Below are 21,403 nucleotides of genomic sequence, written 5' to 3'. Positions count from 1 at the left end.
CTGAGACACTGTTTAGATCATGTTAACCTTTGTAAATGTCTGTAAGGGATTATCTAAATCACAGTAATTGAGGTGAGAAGATTCACTCTGAAAGTAGGTGGCACCATTGCAGGAATTAGGATCCCATACTGCATGAAAACGAGAAAGCTAACCCAGCACACTATTCACCTCCCTCTGCTTCCCGACCATGGATGATGCAATGTGACCATCTTCCTCAAGGTCCTGCCACAAAAATTTCTGATAATGAACTATACCTCCTTCCTTCCTTAAGTTACTTTTGCAAGATAGCTCATAGCAAAAATAAGTAATAAAATGTTAACTCAAATTGAAGAAAAATAGTACAGTAAGTAATATTAAAAATCTAGATGTCAAAGATTCTGCAACTATTCATTTTAACTTCTTTATGGCTTTCTGCTAAGAATATAAAGATTAATGATGCTGCAAAGTTTAATAAGCATTTTGTATAGATTACCACAGTTTAAAACCTACTTAAGGGATACTGATGATTAATTTGAAGAAAAATGGCCTTTCAGTGTATTTTAAGTGAAACAATGATTTCTTAAGATTATTACACATCAAAAACATTCATTGTTTTTATGACCACCTAGAAAAAAATCAAAATTTTATATTTTTACCTGGTCTAGGTACAGGTTGGGCTGCAGGAGTTTGAGTCTTACGGGCAGATGCACCTTCCTTTAAAAGATAAAAATTGATGCATGACATCAAAGTTCGTTTACATAACAATTAAACACTTTAAAGAGATCTGATGTTGCTCTCCCATTCAGTCAGTCATTTGGCCAAGGCCTAAAAGTTTAAAAGCAAAACATTTAAGAGGCTGAGACAGGAAGGCTGCTGTGTTTGAGTACAACCTGAACTACATAGTGAGTTCTAGGCTATTCTGAGCTACATGAGATTCTGTTTCAAAAAGACCCCTGACCCTAAAATTATCTACCACTACCACAGCCAGAGCCACTCTTAGAGCCATGCCTTGTTACCCATGATGAACTAGATCCTAAAACCATGAGGCAAAATAAACAAGTAAACAAAAGTCCTACATAGCTTTTACACTATTTTTAACAAGGTATACTAATGGAGGTATGTAATGGAAATATGCTTAATTGTAAAAAATGTTAATATTTTCAGAAATGGTGCTACATGACTACTTTTCGTAACTTTTGAAATTTATTTTTAAAGAAGTGCTAGAGATCGAGCTTAAAGCCATGTATACACCAGATTATCTGTCTATGACTGGATGCATTCCAGTCTACCTATTTTAAAGTTAACTCAAACCTTTTTCCTTTAAAAGGCAAAATTTGTGACACATAATCTCATGTTAAAAACATATAACACTTTTTGGTGCATCTTAAAAGCAGGTAACTATTTCAAATAATTAACTGCCTTTAAAAATATCCAGGAAAAATGGGTCACTATGTTGGCTTGGCAGGTAGGAGTGGCTTACTACTAAATCTGACAACCTGAGTTCATTCCCCTTAACCCACTCTGCAGGAGGAGCGATCCCTGGAGTGTTTTCAGTTCCACATGCATTGCCTACACACACAGATAATGAATGAAAAAAATTAATATTCAGGGAAAACATATTTACAAAAAATCTTTTAAAAAGAGTAAATACTAAATATATCTCAATTACTGAGATGTACTAGTAGTAAGAAAATATACTAAAAGTTGAAGTATACTAAGGAAGATACATATGAAATATTTTAGTTAATAAGAAAAAAGACAACAGCTACAGTATTAGCAAAATGCTCCTTGAGGTCCAAAGCACTGAGAGAAACCAAGCGATCTTTTAGAAATATACTCTCTTCTATGCAATCAGTGGACATACTATATCTAGTACTTATTCTAAGTGCTGATGTCACTCATGTATTCATTTTATGAAGACCTGTGAAGCTTATTTACTGTGAGATCATCTTTTAAATAAATTATATCCAAATTAAAACTTAAATGTAAAATAATATGAGCAATCACTAAAGTGAAATGTTTAATACCATAAGCTAGGAAATGTTCTGATTATATTTATCTCTAAGTTCATCTTCAAAGACTTGTTTCATTCTTGTTTGTAATTCCACTGCTTAGAACACAGTAGGCACCAATCATTGATTGACTCAATGTAATGGTGTTTTGCTTTTTTTTTTTTTTTTTTTTTTTTTTTTTTTTAAATCAAAATAGACCAGGCAAAAGACTAGAACTTGGAAGCAACACCAACAAAACAAATCAAAATTCCTTTTTTCCATTGAAAATAATATACAGGAATTTTTGTCTGCTTTCAATAAGCTCAAACCTTGACCCCTTTAAATACTAATAATGCTTTCTGTTTGTACAATGAACAATCCTTGCTTAATGAAGTAATCATTCCCTAGTCACAGGAAAAAAATCCCATTCCTTAATCAAGAAAAAGGCACACATTCTAAACTAGGACAACAAAAGTCCTCTCCTGGGATTACACTTACAAATAAGAGCTAGCTGGTAAGAATTCTAACCATAAGGTTGAACTACTAAGTATGCCTAGAATACTGATACCATATCCTTTGATACCATATCCTTTGACTCAAGAAGATAACTTACTGGCATAAAAGACAAAGTAAGTATAAAAAATACATATGAAAAGAATACAGTTCCTTTTGCTAACATTTACTACCTTGTCCTGCTGGCATTCAAATTCTACTTTTCCTCTAATAATTCTTCCTGACATAAATAAATTCCCTCATCTCACTGCACACTGCACACACATCTTTTAGCCTCAATTTGTTGTATCAAATTTCTTTGATTTACACAAGATTTATCTATGTTATCTTTTCAGTTTATGCAACTGAGTTGTCTGAATCACCACAGTATAGTTTTTGTTATTTCAAATCCATACACAGTTATAGAATGTGACACAATAGCACTTGGGGAACAAGACCAAAACTAGGACGATCCTTATGTCACATTAATTTATAGCAATTTTCAATTTATAGCAATTAAACAAATGTTTAAAGAGCACATTATACTCTTTTGCTCTGTTGCTCTGAAACTGCACAAGAGATCTAAGAAATGACATAACACAATTCTTCCACTCTCTACTGTAAAGATGAAAAGGTGAAGTATTATTTTCAAAGGTATATTAACTGGTATTTCTGGCATGAATTAACAAAAACAGTATAGTTTTGCAGCAATAATAGATTGTCAATACTGTTGTTTTTTGTTTGTTTTAAATATATTAAGACTGCTGGAAACAGTCATGAAAAGAAAGTTATCAACAGAAACAGCCAAAGGAGCTAACAAGCTGTGCTAACTGGAGAGGAAACCTGCTTTCTCTTGTGGGAAAAATTCTAACATTACAGCTGCATTAAGACATGAGATATTTTGGGAAAGATAAAATGACTCAATTATGTAGAAGGAAAAAACAGTAACAGAGTTACATTCCCAAGAAATAAGAAAGAAGACAAAGTAAGGTAAGTTGTTTACAAATGACCTTGCTTGTTTTGTTTCAGTGAATGAGATAATCAAAGATCTTCTCTGGCACTGTGAAATTAATTTTTGCTGCTTATACAAGTAGGCAAAGTATTTGCCCGGTGTAGTAACACACACCTGTCATGCTAGTAACTGGGAAGGAAAGGACAGGAAGACGCCAAGAGCTCATTGGCTAGCCAGAAATACTCTAAAAGTACAATAGTTACTGAAGTTGGTTTTAATGGCTTTAATTACATGAACCTGAAATACTGAAAATACTCTACAACCTGAATCTTCGTGAAACTTGCAGCCTGACGTCTTGTAATGAGTCAGTCAACGTACAGGTATACTAAAAACATTTAAAACTATAGTCAGCATATGTTGTATACATAAACCATGTCTTAAAATGAATAAGTTTCATGTTTAAGATTGATTGATAATGATTCCCAGGAAATCACATTACGCTCATGTAAATATTGCAAAACTGAAAACACTTCAGGTGTATTGTTATAAACAATTACAAATAAAAACATGAAAGACATTAGAAAATAGCAGTACTAGTTTAGTACATTAAATGGAGTCAGAAAACAATCCTTAATCTTATCTCAGATGTGTCAGTTAGTAGTTGCCCTTTTGAACCTGCCTACGGATGCGATTACCTCTAGCTGCAAAGTGGCCCATTATTTATTAACAAACCATGCATGGTGAGGCACACTTCTAATCTCAACCCTTGGGAGGCAAAGGCAGGCAGTTATCTATGAATTTAAAGCCAGACCATCTGCAGTAATTCTCAGAAAAGCAACAGCTACAAAGAAAGATCCTCCCACAAAAACAAACAAAAAATTATTAGCTACTCTGACTTTCCATACAGTGGATTTCTTCCCTTAAATTGCCAAGAGACTGAAATGTCACCCAATCCCTTTCTTGGAAGACAAACATTCCATATTAACATCAATCACAATTCATAAATAATCAGTGATATAGTCATCAAATACTTTGGTTTAAAGTATAAAATATATATGACATTTTATACAATCTGTCTTTAAATAAAAAAATTGGTATTGAGTATATAAACCAGGCCATCCTGATTGGACAATAAATATCTTACTCATTGAGCCATCTCCACAGTCCAACACCACAATTTTAATTGGAAAAAGGTATACCTAACTGAAACTGCTAACTCACTGAGATAACAGAGAATATGAAAGCAAAATCATGTGTCTACTAAATAACTAAAATTTTAAATTATATTCTCTTTTGGGTTAATAGTTTATGAATCATATTTATAGTTTAATTATATGAATTAAAATAAAAATGATAATTATTTCTGAGAGAGACATGTATATTTAACTTTGCTTTCAAGTCAAAAGAAGTTCTTAACTTAATGAAAACTGAAGGAAAAAATAAGTTAGGCAAATACTGACACTTGTGGGCACTTTGAGATTGCTAATTTATAATTAGGTTAACACATGCTTTCTAAGTTCAAGAAACAAAAAAGCATGACTAGTGGACTTCACAGAAAAAATTATTTTAATAAGTAATTTTTTAAAGGGTAAAGCTATTTCCTAAATAACCATACTATGTCATTTGTCTGTATCTTTCATGCAATGGAAAAGTCTGTATTTTTAAAAAGCCAAGAGGTATAAGCTCCAAGAAAATATTATGTACCTGAGGGAACATCAGTAAAACTAACCCCAGTACCTAGATACCTATGCCAAATAGTAAATTCCAAGTAAACGTGATGAAAATTACACCTGGTTCAAAAATCTAGCACTAAAAAGTATTCAGTGCTTGTCATGAACTGAATAAGTTTCAAATTTAGGAGCCACATAAGCATAAACAAAAGGGACTAATGTAGGCAATAGTGGACTTACATCTCCCTTCTTATTCAACAGCAATAACTCAGTGTGCTACCATTTCTTGTCAAAAATTTTTAAATCAAAGATAAATGATTGAACTTACACATAAGTTCTTACTGCCAGTTTATATCATGTAAATTACTCAGAACCATTAACTATATGAATAAAGGAATAATAACTGTATATTTATTAGGAAGCATTACAAACCCCTTCTTTAAGTTCCAGTTCCTTAAGGGTTATTATAGACATGTCTAAGAAAATTCTTGAAGGAAGGGAGGGAGGAGGGAGGGAGGGAGGGAGGGAGGGAGGGAGGGAGGGAGGGAGGGAAGGAAGGAAGGAAGGAAGGAAGGAAGGAAGGAAGGAAGGAAGGAAGGAAGGAAGGGCCACAATACCCAAAGTAATAGGTACCTTTTTCCCATAAGACCTGTGTTTAAAAATAAAAACAGATCTATGCAAGCAAAACTTCACTCACATGCCACTTATAACTATAAAACTTAACAAGGCTGCCAGGCAGCGGTGGTGCACGCCTTTAATCCCAGCTCTTGGGAGGCAGAGGCAGGCAGATCTCTGTGAGTTTGAGGCCAGCCTGGCCTACAGATTGAGTGCCAGAAGAGGCTCCAAAGCTACAAAGAGAAACGGGAGGGGGGGGGGGACACAACATAGCAAGGCAACTGTCAGTTTGTTAGTTTGACAAAGAAACTTGCCACAGTTCAGATTTAAAAGAAACTAAAGGAAGAAGTTGTATAAGATTTCCTGTCACAGATTCCTATTTCTCTTACCTGGGAACAAGAAGTTGTTACAAAACATCACTAAAGGAAATTTTACCTCATAGCTGCTATTTTTCTATCCTTTAAGCTGCTAATCAACTTAAATTTTAAGAAACAAAAGTATAAATAATAATTATAGTTTGAATTAAATTCTTGTTTAATGTGTACTACCACCTGATGTGCAGGAACCTCTGGTTACCAATCTTAGACATCTCCTTGTCATATAAACATTAGTTCCATAACAATCAATTAAAAAAAAAAATATCTCACTGGTAGGTGATTCAGGCTTCAACCCAACATACAAGGGAATCATTATTGAATTATCCATGAAGTCCTCAGTAATAGAGAGCCATAATAAATCCAGTTCAATATCAAAAGAGGCCAGCTTAGAAAGTGATGAGTGTTCCCGTTGTCTTGGGATGATCATTACACATTGTATAAAATGTCTCACTGTACCTCAAGAATGTGCTTAATTACTATGAATTTAAAATACACACATTGCTGTAAAGGCAGAAGTAGAAAACATATCTAGCATTGCCCAATTTTTCTGTATTACCAAAAGATAGATTTAAAATACATTAACAATAATTGGCAAAATAATTATTTTTCCTGCCGCAGAGAACAGAGGGTTGAGCAGTGGTGCTTGTCTTTAATCCCAACAGAAGAAGGTAGTAGATCTCTGTGAGTTTGAGGCTAACCTCATCTAAAGAGTGAGTCTCAGGACAGGCTTCAAAGCTACACAAAAAATAGATTATGTACCAACTCAGGTACTTACCACTCAATGTAATTTGTAAGGAACAATAACTATATTGTCCCCTAACCTCAGCCAAACCCCACAATTAGGAATCACTGATATTAAAGAGTCCATTTCTACTTGGGAGAAATCATTTAAGTAGATTAAATAAACATTACTCCCTTACCTATTAGTTTGACTAATTACCAAGGGAATAAAGGAAAAAAAAAAAAAAAAAAAAAAAAAAAAAAAAACAGTGAAGACTATGGTAAGCAGTTTAAAACCCAACGGCTAAGAAACATGAGTTTCAGTCCTCTTTTATATAACTAAGGAAGGCCAAAGTTCTAAACTTCAAGTTTCTCCTTTATAGTATTTTCTCTATCCTTCCCTTTTACTGTTCTAACATTTCCAGGGAATGTAAGACACAAACTAATAAAGTCATAGGGTACACCTAAACCAACAAAGCACACTGTAAGTAAAACATTAAGGCAAAAATTTAAAGCTATTAAAGGAAGAGTAATTTTTATTCACCTGAAATATTTCTCACTGTGTGAGAAATAAATGAAGTCTGCACCCCTAAAATACACAGCATAAGCCCTAAGACTATAAACTTCTAGTAGTTAGTCTCTAGACTATCACAAAAAAATGTTAATTGTGGCCATTAAAAACAAAAATACCTGCCCTAGTGATCTTGTAGAGAAAAAGATGCCCAAGTGCTCAGACACCTAGACAGCTTTTACCAGAGGATTTTAGAGTCTCTAATATTTATAAACCCTGTTTGATGGCATTTTACTGAACCACTTTTAAAAATATGAAGCATTATTAGAAGCACTGAACTCTAGCTCATCACTATACTTGTTTTACACACACACACACACACACACACACACACACACACACGAAATATGTATAAATATACATGATATTTATTACACAAAAACTAAAGTTCTAAGCTTATCTTTACCTCAGGCTTTTAGTCAAAATGCAATCAATCATGTAAGGCTCACCAATCAAGAAAATCTATACATTCACGTTATATCTACTTTTACCATTTTAATTCTATGACACGTGTAATTTTAAATGAAAAAATTTTAAGCTAAAAAAAAAGAAAACTACAGAGAGCAAAAAGGAAGACTGTATCACAACATCACTGATTTAGATAAGCTGTAGAAAATGGAGAGGGGGTATACAAATAAGAGATAATGTTGACTGACTAGAAAGTCAGCAATTTAGAAAAAAAACCAAAAAACCTTAAGAGTAGGAAAGGACTGAAAGAGTTAATTCACACCAACTTGCTACATGTAAAAGCTTTTGCTACTTCTGCTCTACAAAAGCTTCTTAAGAAACCTGAAAGCCACCATCGAACACAGAAAACATTTAGAAATCCTATGCATGTTTAAATAAAGATTTTAAAAATCATAACCTTCATTTCATAATCATTTTATATTATATTCACTCATCACTGTGTTTGTTAATAAATATAATGTATCATACAGAAGCAAGATTTCTAAGCTTTTCCCTACCTTAGGTTTCTAGTCAAAATGAATGCAAACAATCACGTGGGACTCAGCCAAGCAGTGACGTTAAATTCTGCTCTGTCAGAGAGAGCATCTGTCAAGCCCACATTTAAACTGCTGCCTGCCTGTGCAGCAGCTGAAGAACCGTGGATTTCATATTACAGACTAAAACCTCAGTAAAACCACTCCAAGAAAAAAAAAAAAATCCTTCCTGCAGCTGCCCGGCAACAATGACGGAAGAGAGGCAAAGCCTTTTTTTTTCTTTCCCAGCGCAACTGAAACACTAAACCCCAGCTCTGCTGCTTTACATTGCAGCTCAGCACTATTACTAGAAATATGGATACTGAGAAGAGAATACAGCACCGCATTGTCCAGCCGGGGAATACAGCAGATATAAAGAGCTTCAATGCATCAACTGTCGGAAAGAGTCAACAGTGTACCAAATAGAGCATACAACTACAGCTCTTTTGTTTAATGAAACAGAGAAAATGAAAGAAAGGGAAAATCTCTGAAGACTCAGATGCATATGAACAAGAAGGGTAACTTGAAGACACGCCGACAGATGGACACTTTGGATACTGTGAAAAGCAATCACAGGAGGCAGACTGTTGGGGGATGTGCGCATGTTCGATAGCATCGGCTTGCTTTCTTTCTTTTCTTTCTTTCTTTTTTTTTTTTTTTTTTTTTTTTTTGCTGAAGTGATGGCGTGCCAAAAGTATTTTCAGTGGGCATAATCCTCACCACCTAAATGGCCTGACCAAGAAGGAAAGGTATGTCGCTATCTTGTATACAATGTGCATTAAATGTGTTATGATTTTATAGCCCTGCAGGCACTAATACTTGATAAACAAGTTCATACAGTTCACTGCCCTTGAAACTATGAAAGGGTTTCTAAATTCATGATTTTAAAATTTGCTGTCTCTAGAAGACAAGCTTTCATTGCTTTATCCAACTAAATATATAGCTGGGAGTAATTCTGCAGGACTGAAAACATTAAAAGAAAAAAAACAAATAGTAACTAGATGTACTGAAAAGATTCTCTGAGAAATTAAACTAAGAAAAATCTGTAACCCTTAAAGCATTCTCTAGCAAATTAGGTCAAGTTGATTCCTTATCTAATAAATTAAAGCACATTTTTAAAAATGGCTATGAAACAATAATGCAGCAAAATTATATTAAGTAGTGTCAAATATGATTTTAATATCATGGGATCTTTTGGGAAAACCCACTCAAAACAAAATCTTAACAGTTCATAGCAGTATCTTTTCTCATATATATCCTCAAGAGATGACAAATATAATTCAAGAGTACAGCAGCAAACCTTAAGTATTATTGAGCTACAAGAAGATACAAGTTAAAATATTAGCATCAGATCACATACAGTAGTGAGTTTATGCAAAGCGTAACACCACCAAGGAAAAACTCATGTTACTATAGTATCAATGAATACAACTTTAAACAAAGAAATATCAAATAGTAGCTCTAAATACATTAGTGAAATAGGGAGCTTTTAAGTAACAGACTGATTCTAAATCATGAAGTGTAAGACTGTTCCTGGAGATAATTTTGAAAGTGAAATTAAAAATATAGCATAAAATAGCTTGATATGAAGATATCCATTAATAATAATACAAGGTCAAAGTAATATCAATAATGGATGGACTCCTGGGATTTATTTACATGTAATAGCAACCTACTTATTGGCGCCCACAAACTACCCTGGGAACAATCAATGTAAGAAGAACAACTAACTCAATTTTACAAACCTATCAAGTATTTTGATTTTTCCCCTTACTTTCATAAACCTTAATAACAATCACAAAAAGCAAATGATTTTACAATCTATAATAAGCACAGTATTGCAAAATTAAGATTGAATGATAGTGTTGTATATAAACATCAATTTTTAATAAGTATCTGTATTCTAACAGATTAAAATCAGGAACCATTAAGTGAAAAACACTTTTAAAATCCAGCCTCTCTTGGTATCTTTTTTAGAAATTAAGCTCTATAGACTAAATATTTCAAGGTAAAAGTTTTTCTATCAAAGCATCACTTAAATTTCATACTGTTTCAAAAAAGATATCAACTTTTAAAGTCAAAGAATAGGAACTCTATGGGGAGATACATTTAATAGTAATCCTTACAAATTCCAATTCATAAGATATAAAAACATACTGAAAATATTATAATCAAAACAGAAAAGGAGCTATTAAGAAAAACTATAAGACAAAATAAACATTCTTTACCCTTGTTCCCATTTTCAAGAACTAAAATACAACCTGAAAATAAGGAATAGTTAACAGCAATTTTACTTTCTTTTAAATAGCGCGCGCGCGCACACACACACACACACACACACACACACACACACACACACACACACACACACATATATATATCCATCCTGAGAAACTTTAGCAAAGAATGCAAGGCTAGATGCATGAGTTTCATCTATCAATGGGAGGTTATTAAATAGGTATATTTACACGGGATTCCAAACCCTCCTAGATTAATACTTACAAACACGCAATTCTCGTGAAATTTGAATTAAGATGTACCTTCATCTTATACAATCACATTAAAACCAATTATGATGAATGCATGATAAGCTATAATAAAAAATAACTAGCTGCTTTCTGTGACATTAAAACACTTTGGAATATCACTTCAGGCACACTGTTTTCTTGAAAACAATGTAACTTACTGCAATACATCATTCTCTTAAGTTTTTACTCATTCATTTAAATGTCTGACCTTGAATTTATTCCTTTTTGAATTATAAATTTGCACTTTTAAAGTATATGAATGACTGGATCTCAGCCATGTTCTAAGTATTGCTATATCAATAGAAGGCTGATATGTTTATATTTGTAATACTCGAAACAGATCAAATGAACTTTCCAAAGTAACTTTTTAAATTTATATACTTAACTCTTTAATATCCACTCATAAGGTGGGTGGGTGTCATTAGTAGCTACCAAATAATGTAATTTTCCAATATTCTGCTTTAGGTAAAATTTATAAATATAGGCAGGAAAATTTGTTTTTAAGTATGCCATTAAGCTCTGCAATTTTCAACTCATGTCATATAGGAACGATTCACAGGATGAGAATAGCTTTGATCTCTACATAGTACTGAAAGATTTAAATCCATGTAAATAAAACTAAGAGCAAACTAGATACTTAAAAATCAATGTGTGTGTGTGAGAGAGAGAGAGACAGAGACACAGAGAGGGAGAGATTAAATACTTTTTTAGCTTTGAGAAATACCCTGTTCACTAAAAGCACCATTCAATTTCAGAAACAAGATCAAACCTTAGTTCCTTGTTAAACATTAGAAATTTGTTCAAATTCCCACCTACTTGCTCCTCCTAGTGGCTGCTACTAGAATAGTACTTCATTCATAACCACCTAACATTTTTCAAGAGATAGCTGAAACGTATGTGTAATTTCTATGCTACAATTACTCAATTTTTGAGGAGTTACATGTGAAGTATATTACTTCTTAAAAAGCATTTCTTTTAGTGTTAGACCACTCTGCCATCAACCACAAGTTGATCACTATTATAAGCTAAATAAACACAAGCATTTACACATATAAATGCCTATGTTAAAACTTTATTTTCTTCGTTTAAAGAAACTATTTCAGTGAATTATTGAAATAAAATCACTTCTTGAATACAAAAATTTTAATATTGCCAGTCTCAAAATTAATAAATGGCTTCTACTTCTGTGTTTGGTTAAAATAACAGAAACAAAAATCTGGGGGTAGGATCAAAACTAGTTATTTGTCTCTATTCCTCAAAATACCTTTTATTGGAATTCAAACCATTTCTATGATCCCACTTCATCTAGTAACAGCTAAGAAGGAAAAAAGAAAAGACAAAATATAATTAACAAACCAAATAAGTTTGTGCTATACCGAAAAGCCTCTTGCAAAATAGCCAGTTTTTCATTATGTAGAATCATTAACTTCTCTTGACCAGACTGTAACTGTTTAAAGATCTAGGAATGGAAGGGCTATGCTACTATAAAATTTTAAATAGTACACGATTTGTCCTTGTTGCAGATTATGCAGCTAAGCATAATTCAAGAATATTTGAAAATATATTTTATGGGGAATGGGTTTTAAGCAGTTTAAGATAGTAATGGCCATTGTCTATATTTTGCAAAAATATAGCCCAAAGAAACCGGGCAAAATGTATGTCTTTGCCAAAACCATAATTAAATAAGACTGATCTCTTGGATTCTTCCTATTTGATGTACATGGTTAAAATTAGCAAAGTATTTAAAAATGTTAATCACTTATTACTGTCTAATCTCACACTGAAATTACTGGGCCCTGAAAATTAATTTTGACAGGTGTATCTTCTCACTGACTTTCTCAACACAGTGGGGGGTCAGTGGAAATGTGCCAAGCCGTGTACTGTGACTAACTGAACTCTACCACAATCAAACCTACACTGCCTGCCCCAAAACCATACATGACTATTTTCCAAAAAAGGCCACTGACTGTGCACCATATCATCATGGCATGTCAAATCAATTTTAATTAATGTCAATAAACTTTCCGTATGTTCTGATGGCTTTCTTACTGAGCCCTTGTCAGAAATCTAAAAAACATTTTTCCTTTCTACATGATACAACTTTAAAAATCTTTCCCTTAACAGATAACCAGATGACCAAAGCTACTGAGACCATGTGGGTCCAATAAAATTAATCTATCACTTACCTTTCAAGTAATCATTGTGCTACAAGAATATTTTGAAATAAATAAATCTTGTTTACTGTGTTTTGTCAAAGGGAAACAAAGTATATGCTTTCTTTCTTCACAGGTTAAAAATGCCCTCTTATTAGCCATCAGGGCCCTTTTAAGGTAGTTGGTAAGATTTTGCATTTTGTAAACCACTATGCTTCATCTTTACAGAATGACTTCGAGGGACTGAACCAGAAAATGACAACCAAAGAACAGTACTGATTCAGGAAAAACAACAGTAATTTTGGCCTCATCTTACTCTATTCCTGGATATTTACAACATGCTTCAGTGGAGGAGGAGACACTGCTGCTTTGCAAAGATGACCTGGAATGCTAAAAGGTCTCTGTTCCGGACCCACCTTGTGGGTGTGCTTTCTCTAGTGTTTCTTTTTGCTATGTTTTTGTTTTTCAATCATCATGACTGGTTACCAGGTAGACCTGGATTCAAAGAAAATCCTGTGACATACACTTTCCGAGGATTTCGTTCTACAAAAAGTGAAACAAATCACAGCTCCCTTCGGAACATTTGGAAAGAAGCAATTCCTCAGACCCTGAGGCCTCACACAGCATCTAACTCCAATAACACAGATGTATCACCACAAGGAGTTACAGGACTAGAGAATACACTCAGTGCCAATGGAAGTAATTATAATGAAAAGGGTACTGGATACCCAAACTCTTACCATTTCAAATATATTATCAATGAGCCTGAAAAATGCCAAGAGAAAAGTCCATTTCTAATACTATTAATAGCTGCAGAACCTGGACAAATAGAAGCAAGAAGAGCTATCCGGCAAACATGGGGCAATGAAAGTTTAGCACCTGGCATCCAAATCACACGGATTTTTTTATTGGGCATAAGTATTAAACTAACTGGCCATCTTCAACATGCAATTCTGGAAGAAAGCAGACAATACCACGACATAATTCAACAGGAATACTTAGATACATACTATAATCTGACCATTAAAACACTAATGGGTATGAACTGGGTTGCAACATACTGTCCACATATTCCATACGTCATGAAAACAGACAGTGACATGTTCGTCAATACTGAATATTTAATACACAAGTTACTAAAGCCAGACCTGCCTCCTAGACATAACTATTTTACTGGGTACCTAATGAGAGGCTATGCACCTAACAGAAACAAAGACAGCAAATGGTACATGCCACCAGACCTTTATCCAAGTGAGCGTTACCCTGTCTTCTGCTCAGGAACTGGTTATGTTTTTTCTGGGGATCTAGCAGAAAAAATATTTAAGGTTTCTTTAGGCATCCGTCGTTTGCACTTGGAAGATGTGTATGTAGGGATCTGTCTTGCCAAGTTGAGAATTGATCCTGTGCCCCCTCCCAATGAGTTCGTGTTCAATCACTGGCGAGTTTCTTACTCAAGTTGTAAATACAGCCACCTCATTACCTCTCATCAGTTCCAGCCTAGTGAACTGATAAAATACTGGAACCACTTACAACAGAATAAGCACAACGCCTGTGCCAACGCAGCAAAGGAAAAAGCAGGCAGGTATCGGCACCGCAAACTACACTAAAAGACTATTTTTGTTCAAGTGTGTAATCTGTAAATATTGCTTAAAGCATGTATAGTTTAAAACTTGATTATATACATAGGACAAGTTTTAGTTCAACTCATCACATAAAGGAACTCAAAACTATTTTTTTAATTTCAGAAGAAGCTAATTCATAAAATTACAAAAGTATGACAAAAAGGTATCCCAAAAGACTCTTTTTTAAAAAAACTGTATAAAGGGATTCTCTGTATTAACATGCAATAATAAGCATGCATCCATAAATGGTTCCTTCAAGTCTTACACTAGGGACCAATGCAATGTAACTGCATACATTTCCACATAAAAATTTAAGAAGTGAAGATCGTCAAAAGATTGCTAGATTTACTTTGAATTTCACCATAATTTAATGTAAATAAGACAGTACTATTGCTTTTAAGGGAACTTTGTACTGTGCAGAGAACACCTTTTCTGACCAGACTCTAGAGTTCTAAAACTTTATACTACATGCAATAAGACTTAGTTATTCCATAAACTCATTTATAGCATTCAAGTGTTTAAGCAATGCAATTCTCATTCAAGCATTTACTTTTAAAAACAATTGACAATTGTTTTAATTTCGTTTATTAATTGTCATATATGCTGGGGAAATTTATTTTGACATGTGACAAATGTGAAAAAATTAATGTGTCTCAGGCTCAAGTTTTTATAAAATGAATTATTAAAGGTTTCAAAATAGATATATTTTGTTTCCTCGTTGGTATTAAGGGCCAAGCCAGTATTTCAATGAATTTTGCATTTAGAAGAAATATTGTACTCTTGTAAAGTGTTATTATTTAACTACAACTATACTTGGCTTCACATGAGTGTAAAATACAACCTCTAACTGAAGCAAAAGTACTAATGTAAAAGCACAAAGATGATGTGTTGTTGAAAAAAGAAAAGGGTTGGAGGTAGCAATTTCATTTTCAGATGCCAAACAGCAACAGGTGGGACAAGTTTATTTCCTGAGAGCAGGTGTACATACGTCAACACTTAATCATTTTATGGAACTTATTTCTTTATCTCAATGTCAAGTTTACAAACCTAAATTTTTAATTTGGTAAATGACAAGTATCTGTATCCCCAATTAAAAACCATTAGGGAGTGATGAGGAGAAGCTACAAACATTTGATGACTATTTGCCTTTGGAATGGATAACATACTCAATGCACTTTCATCAAGATACTATTAGTTTTTAAAAGACAAGCAACAAAATCCTGAACTGAATGCTTGTTATTCAAAAGTTCTCATATTTTGTTTGGCCCCTTGATGAATTTAAAATCAATAAACACAAGCCCATTAACTTTAAAATAGTGTTTTTATTCCATGTAAATTTATCAATTTTAATTAAGTCAGAACGCCTGACCAGAATTCTAATAATCATTTTTATCACTGAACCTATTATGAAAGGATAATTTGCCAGAAGAACAAAGTGTTGCTAGTAATATACTGAATTTTAACTTATATTAAATTTATTTCCCCCCCCTTTAAATCAGAAGCACAAGTACTCTATTCCACATCAAATGATTCTGAATTATCAGCTATGAAACATCCACCAGCTCTTGCTTAATTATTTTTCACTTAATTACTCAATGTAATTGCAGAGGTACCAGTATTACTACAAAAAAGACATACAAAATCCCATTAGTGATGAAAGACAGAGGGACTGTCAGTGTAGACTAACTCCCTCTCCTTTATAACACAGAAGTTTTAGAAGAAAACGTGGTTATGTATGTTTGCGAGCAATAATGCATAAGTTTGAGACAGAAACAGAACCCCCAAGTGATATCTGAAACTAAAATAGGGTAAGATTATTGAGTTTAAATCATTGACTTCCAAAAAACAGAATTCTTGAAAATATTTAAGTACTTATTCTCAGGTACCAATTTAAAATCATTTCCATATTCCCCATGACTGACTTGAAAGATGATGATGATGTTCTGCATCCCCAGAGGAGACTAAAGCAGCCACATAAAGAAGTTTTTAATGTTAAAACTCTGTAACTTTGTCATTAGGGTAGTTATCACATGGAAAACGATGGAGGAATGAGAGTTCAAGGCAAAAGTACGTTAAATAATGAAATCCTGACTAACAAAACAACCAAACATTATTTTAAAATAAAAATTCTATTATTAATTTATTTTCATTTTATTTTCAACAAAATGTTAATTTTATAAGCCAAATAACCTGCTATTAAATGTCTTAGCAGCTGTTAATTGCGTCTTCTTTACCTCAGTACTATGAAATTTTATATATAAGAAAGAAATGTTTGAAAACTATGTGGATTTGATCACAGGAAAGATTACACAGTTAACTGGGTAACCCTACACTCAAAGTGTTAAAAGACATTTCAGAATGAAACTGAAAATTTCAGTATTTACATTAGTTTGTTTGGAATAAAATTAGAGATAATGAATTTCTTCAATGACTAAATTCACAGTTTCCTTAATCTCTTTTTCATGCATATAATATGCCTAAGTACATACATCATAATTGGAACTTTATTAATACCTAGTTCCACAAAAAAGTCTCCAATAATAACAACACTAACAATACCACACATCATTTACTGATTGTGGAAGCAGTGTACCTAGTACTGTTTTAAACTACTGTACATTACTTCATATAATACTTGTAACAATAGAAAATAGAAAAGAATAATGTGAAAGATTAAATATATAAAACAACATGGCTTATAAAAGGTTCCCATCTCAGAGATCATGCTCTTATTCATTTTATGCTGTTCTACTACATAGTTCCCTTAAGACTGAAGCTAACAGGTCTACAAAGCCAAGCAAACCTGGTTTATTCTACTATTTGGCATTCTCTGCTTATTCTCTTTGGCCACGCCCATAGATCTCACAGGCATTTTTCTCTCAATAGCATATGGTATCAGCTGTTAGGTATAAGTAAGAAAGGAGAAAGAAAAACATATTTGTTTCCTTGTTCTGTTTTTTTTGTTGTTGTTGTTTGTTTGCTTTCTTTTGTTTTTTGTTTCCCCTTTGTAGATATTTGTGAATGGTAAATTTAATTCTGAAAAACATGGGCACTGCTGTTTTGAGCCCTGGGTCACACCTGTAATAGTGAGCAAGTGACACTTAGAAATTTCACAACTGGTAATTTTCAGCAGACAAATAAGTCACTGTGCATATTTAACCACTAGACCATTTAACAGCTAATCTGTAATAAGGTCAAAGTCAACTCATCTGATTAAGTCTAGCCAGGCATAGTGGCACACACCTTTATTCCCAGACAGAGCAGATGGATCTCAGTGAGTTTGAAGTTAGCCTGATCTACATAGCAAGTTCCAGGACAGCTAGAGCTACATAATACAAAGATCATGTCTCAAAAATGAACAAACCAAAGAGAATAGTAACACAAGTTGCCCTCTAACCACTATAGTTATGCCCCATGGCATTTGTGACCCATGCACATACACACAAAAAGTTAAGTGAATGAAATGCAGAAATCTTAAAGAAATACAGTAATAATTACTCAAGCACCTACTCTGCTAAGCTTTTTTAATGTGGGTTGGCATGACTTCTTCAATTCATGACATTGTAAATTCAGAAAAGACAAACTACAATAAAGGTAAATAGTGTAGTTTGTTTATAACTAAACAAAGCTAATTTCTGTCAAAAATAAAACAGAAGACAAGTAGGACATGATGAACCCTGACTATAGCTACTCCAGAAGATGAAGCACAGGTCAATTACTTGAGCCTAGTAGTTCCAGGTCAGTCAAAGCAATACAACAGTATTTGTTTGATAAACAAAACAAAAATATAAAGGCAAGCTTTAGAAATATACAAAATATATTCTTATTTAGAAATATATAAAACATAGGTATTAATTGGTATACAGCTCATATTCTACAACCACACATAAGAATCATAATCTTAGGAAAATGAAAACTGGCTATTTTATCCATGTCTTTATTTACTTTAATAAATACCATTTAAGCTTTTCTTCTTCTAAGATTTATTTTATGTGTATGGTATTTTGTCTGCATGCACATATTTGTTTAACACACACATGGATCCCCTGGAACTAGAGTTACAGACAGTTGTGAGCTGCTATAGCTATATGGGTGCTGGGAATTGAACCCAGGTCCTCTGGAAGAACAGCCAGTGCTCTTAACTGCTGAGCCCACTCTCTTAAAAAGCAACCACTTAACTATACAGAAATGTAAGTTCCAGATCTGGAGTAGGAAATATAGAAGTAAATATAAAAGTATACCGGAAATGAAGGAATGAGAAATTAATGATGTACAATAAATATACATTAGGTCTGAACTTCAAGAGACTCCCTACTGACCTAAGAGGTATCTGGATGACGACATACACGTGCATGGATGTTCATACGTATTCAGTTCCTGCGAGCAAATCCTCATAGCTGTTATAGTTTCTGTCTTTTCAACCACTAGATTCTTTAATTATACCAGTAACAAAACCATTCCTAATGTTTATGGGGATTCCATGCCCATGGTATGCTTTCCCACATAAATGAATTGGAGTGAAAAAGAATCCAAGAGCAACTTACCTGTTAAAGAATAGAAGCTAAAAACAGGTGTAGGGGCTCATGACTTTAACCCTAACATTAGGAGGCGGAAGAGGCAAGAGAATTAAGAAATCAAAAGTAGTCTAAGTTGATAGTAAGATATTGGCTGAGAAGCAGATAGATGATGGATAGGTAGGTAGGTAGGTAGGTAGGTAGATTGATAGATAAATAAATAGATATAGATAGATGATAATTTAAAATAAAATACAAAGCTTAACACTGTCTAGCATTTTCATCTTCTGCCAAACCTCAGAAGAATAAACAAGTTGTGCTACTTTCTACTATTTAAGAGTTAAGACTATATGTTGCAGTAAGGACTTGAAGTCTGTGTTCCAAACATCATATCCTTTTGAGGTAGAACCAACAGAAGTATAATCTAACTACAAAATTTTCTGGCTAACCCTGATACAATGTAAAATATTGTCTGAGGTTAGAATGTAATGGAATAAATGGGAATGACCTAGCAATTTGCTCCTCTTTTCCTTAAAGTCTGGTTTTTAAATTCTGTTTAAAACACCTTCCCATCATCAAAGATCTTGCTCATCTCTAGCCAACATTAAGAAAAAGAAGAGGGTGGTGGTGGCTCACACCTTTAATCCCAGCACTAGGCAGGGGGATCTCTGTTGAGTTTGAGGCCAACCTGGTCTACAGAGAGTTCCAGGGCAGCCAGGGTAATTATACCGACAAGCCCTGTCTTGAAGAAAAAAAAAAAAAAAAAAAAAAATCCAGTAGTCTGAAAGTGTTCTAATTCACACTTTTCATCTTACCATCTAATACATATCTCACTAAAATCATAATGATAAATTTTCTGAATGAAATGATAAAATTTCAGCTTATACAATAAAGTTTAATAAAGAACCTTTGCCTACAGACAATTGTTTCTTGATAAAAATAAACTAAAGACACAGAGACATGGAACCTACATACAAAATTCATTGTGTAAAAGATGACTTGTATATTTCTTTTGAGGGGGGAGATTTTTGAGACAGGGTTTCTCTGTGTAGCTTTGGAGCCTATCCTGGCACTCGCTCTATAGACCAGTCTGGCCTCAAACTCACAGAGATCCACCTGCCTCTGCCTCCCAAGTGCTAGGATTAAAAGACATGCACCACCACCGCCCGGCAACTTACCTATTTCTGTGGACTGACAAGAACCAACATAAGATGAGCAAGAGGCCAATAGAAACAGAGTGACACAGGAACAAAAGGCCCAACTAAAGCAGCCACAATATGATGAACCCATCCGTCTGTTCCAATAAACTTAATGAGTACCGGGAATACTAACAGAGAAAGAGGTCCAACCCCATATTTTGGTCTCAGAGTGCTGATATAAGATTTATATTTAAATAAAGGAAGAATTAGGAAAGCACAAGAGATATACACTTAATTATGCAGTCATATCAAGGTATGGACCCACTAAGGGTTGTATCAATAGCTAACAAGAAGCTGTTAATATATTAGTAATCACTGTCATTCCCAAGAACATTAATCTGGTTCCTAGAAGACAATCTGTTCCAGGACACAGTCTTCTCATCAGATACCTGCTCTCATCCTGAGAATGGCCAGACTCACCTTTTCACCTTGTTGTTCAAGGTGACTGATGGTTTAGGAAATGACTCATCCTTGGGCCTGAGGTATCACTTGATTATAAATAGCTATTTCTTGAATGATTAATGTGCCTACTTGCCCAGTAAACAAATGACCCTAAGTAAAGGAGAGAAATGAAAAAGGGAGGCGGAGATTTCAGGCTTTCTTCTTGTTTCAGTTACCACATTGGACCAAGGAAGGAGTCAATGCTTTTTAGCCATGCCAGCTTCTCAGAGCCTGTTACAATATGTACTTCCTTTACACCAAGTACAAATGTTAGCTTATTTAGTTTAATACAATGCAACCTCTAGCACAGTTCTATCAATATTACACATATGTGAGGAGGAAGGGAGGGCAGACAGGAAGAGAAGACATGTCTATTCCTAAAAATAGTTCATTTAATAAATTTTATTTGTGAATTACCATCAACTGGTTAAATGTGAACAAAACTTTCGGCCTAATCTAGCTATTCTTAGGAGAAACCTTTTAAACAGTATCATATGCTATAGTATATCTTCATATCTTTCAAATAAATACTTCAAATTGAAATATTTTTAGTATTGCTATACTAAAGTTGTGTAGGTTCATAACAACACAGTGTAACT

At 33.8% G+C, this 21,403-nt stretch overlaps 2 protein-coding genes across 2 annotated transcripts in view; one reads left to right on the top strand and one right to left on the bottom strand.

Moving 5' to 3' along the window:
• Positions 1-21,403, bottom strand: part of Cdc73 (cell division cycle 73) — a 91,544-nt gene that overhangs the window by 26,750 nt on the left and 43,391 nt on the right. The window contains exon 11 of the mRNA XM_051183171.1: positions 636-693. Coding sequence (XP_051039128.1) covers positions 636-693 — 58 coding nt within the window. The remainder of the gene's footprint in view (positions 1-635; positions 694-21,403) is intronic.
• On the top strand, positions 13,342-15,351 carry B3galt2 (beta-1,3-galactosyltransferase 2). The gene has a single exon (XM_051183172.1). It carries the CDS (start codon positions 13,367-13,369, stop codon positions 14,633-14,635), a length of 1,269 nt encoding a protein of 422 aa, XP_051039129.1. The 5' UTR covers positions 13,342-13,366; the 3' UTR covers positions 14,636-15,351.

The sequence above is a fragment of the Phodopus roborovskii genome, unplaced genomic scaffold, assembly GCF_943737965.1.
Source record: "Phodopus roborovskii unplaced genomic scaffold, PHOROB, whole genome shotgun sequence".
Lineage (NCBI taxonomy): Eukaryota > Metazoa > Chordata > Mammalia > Rodentia > Cricetidae > Phodopus > Phodopus roborovskii.
This window is presented reverse-complemented; position numbering and strand designations above follow the sequence as displayed.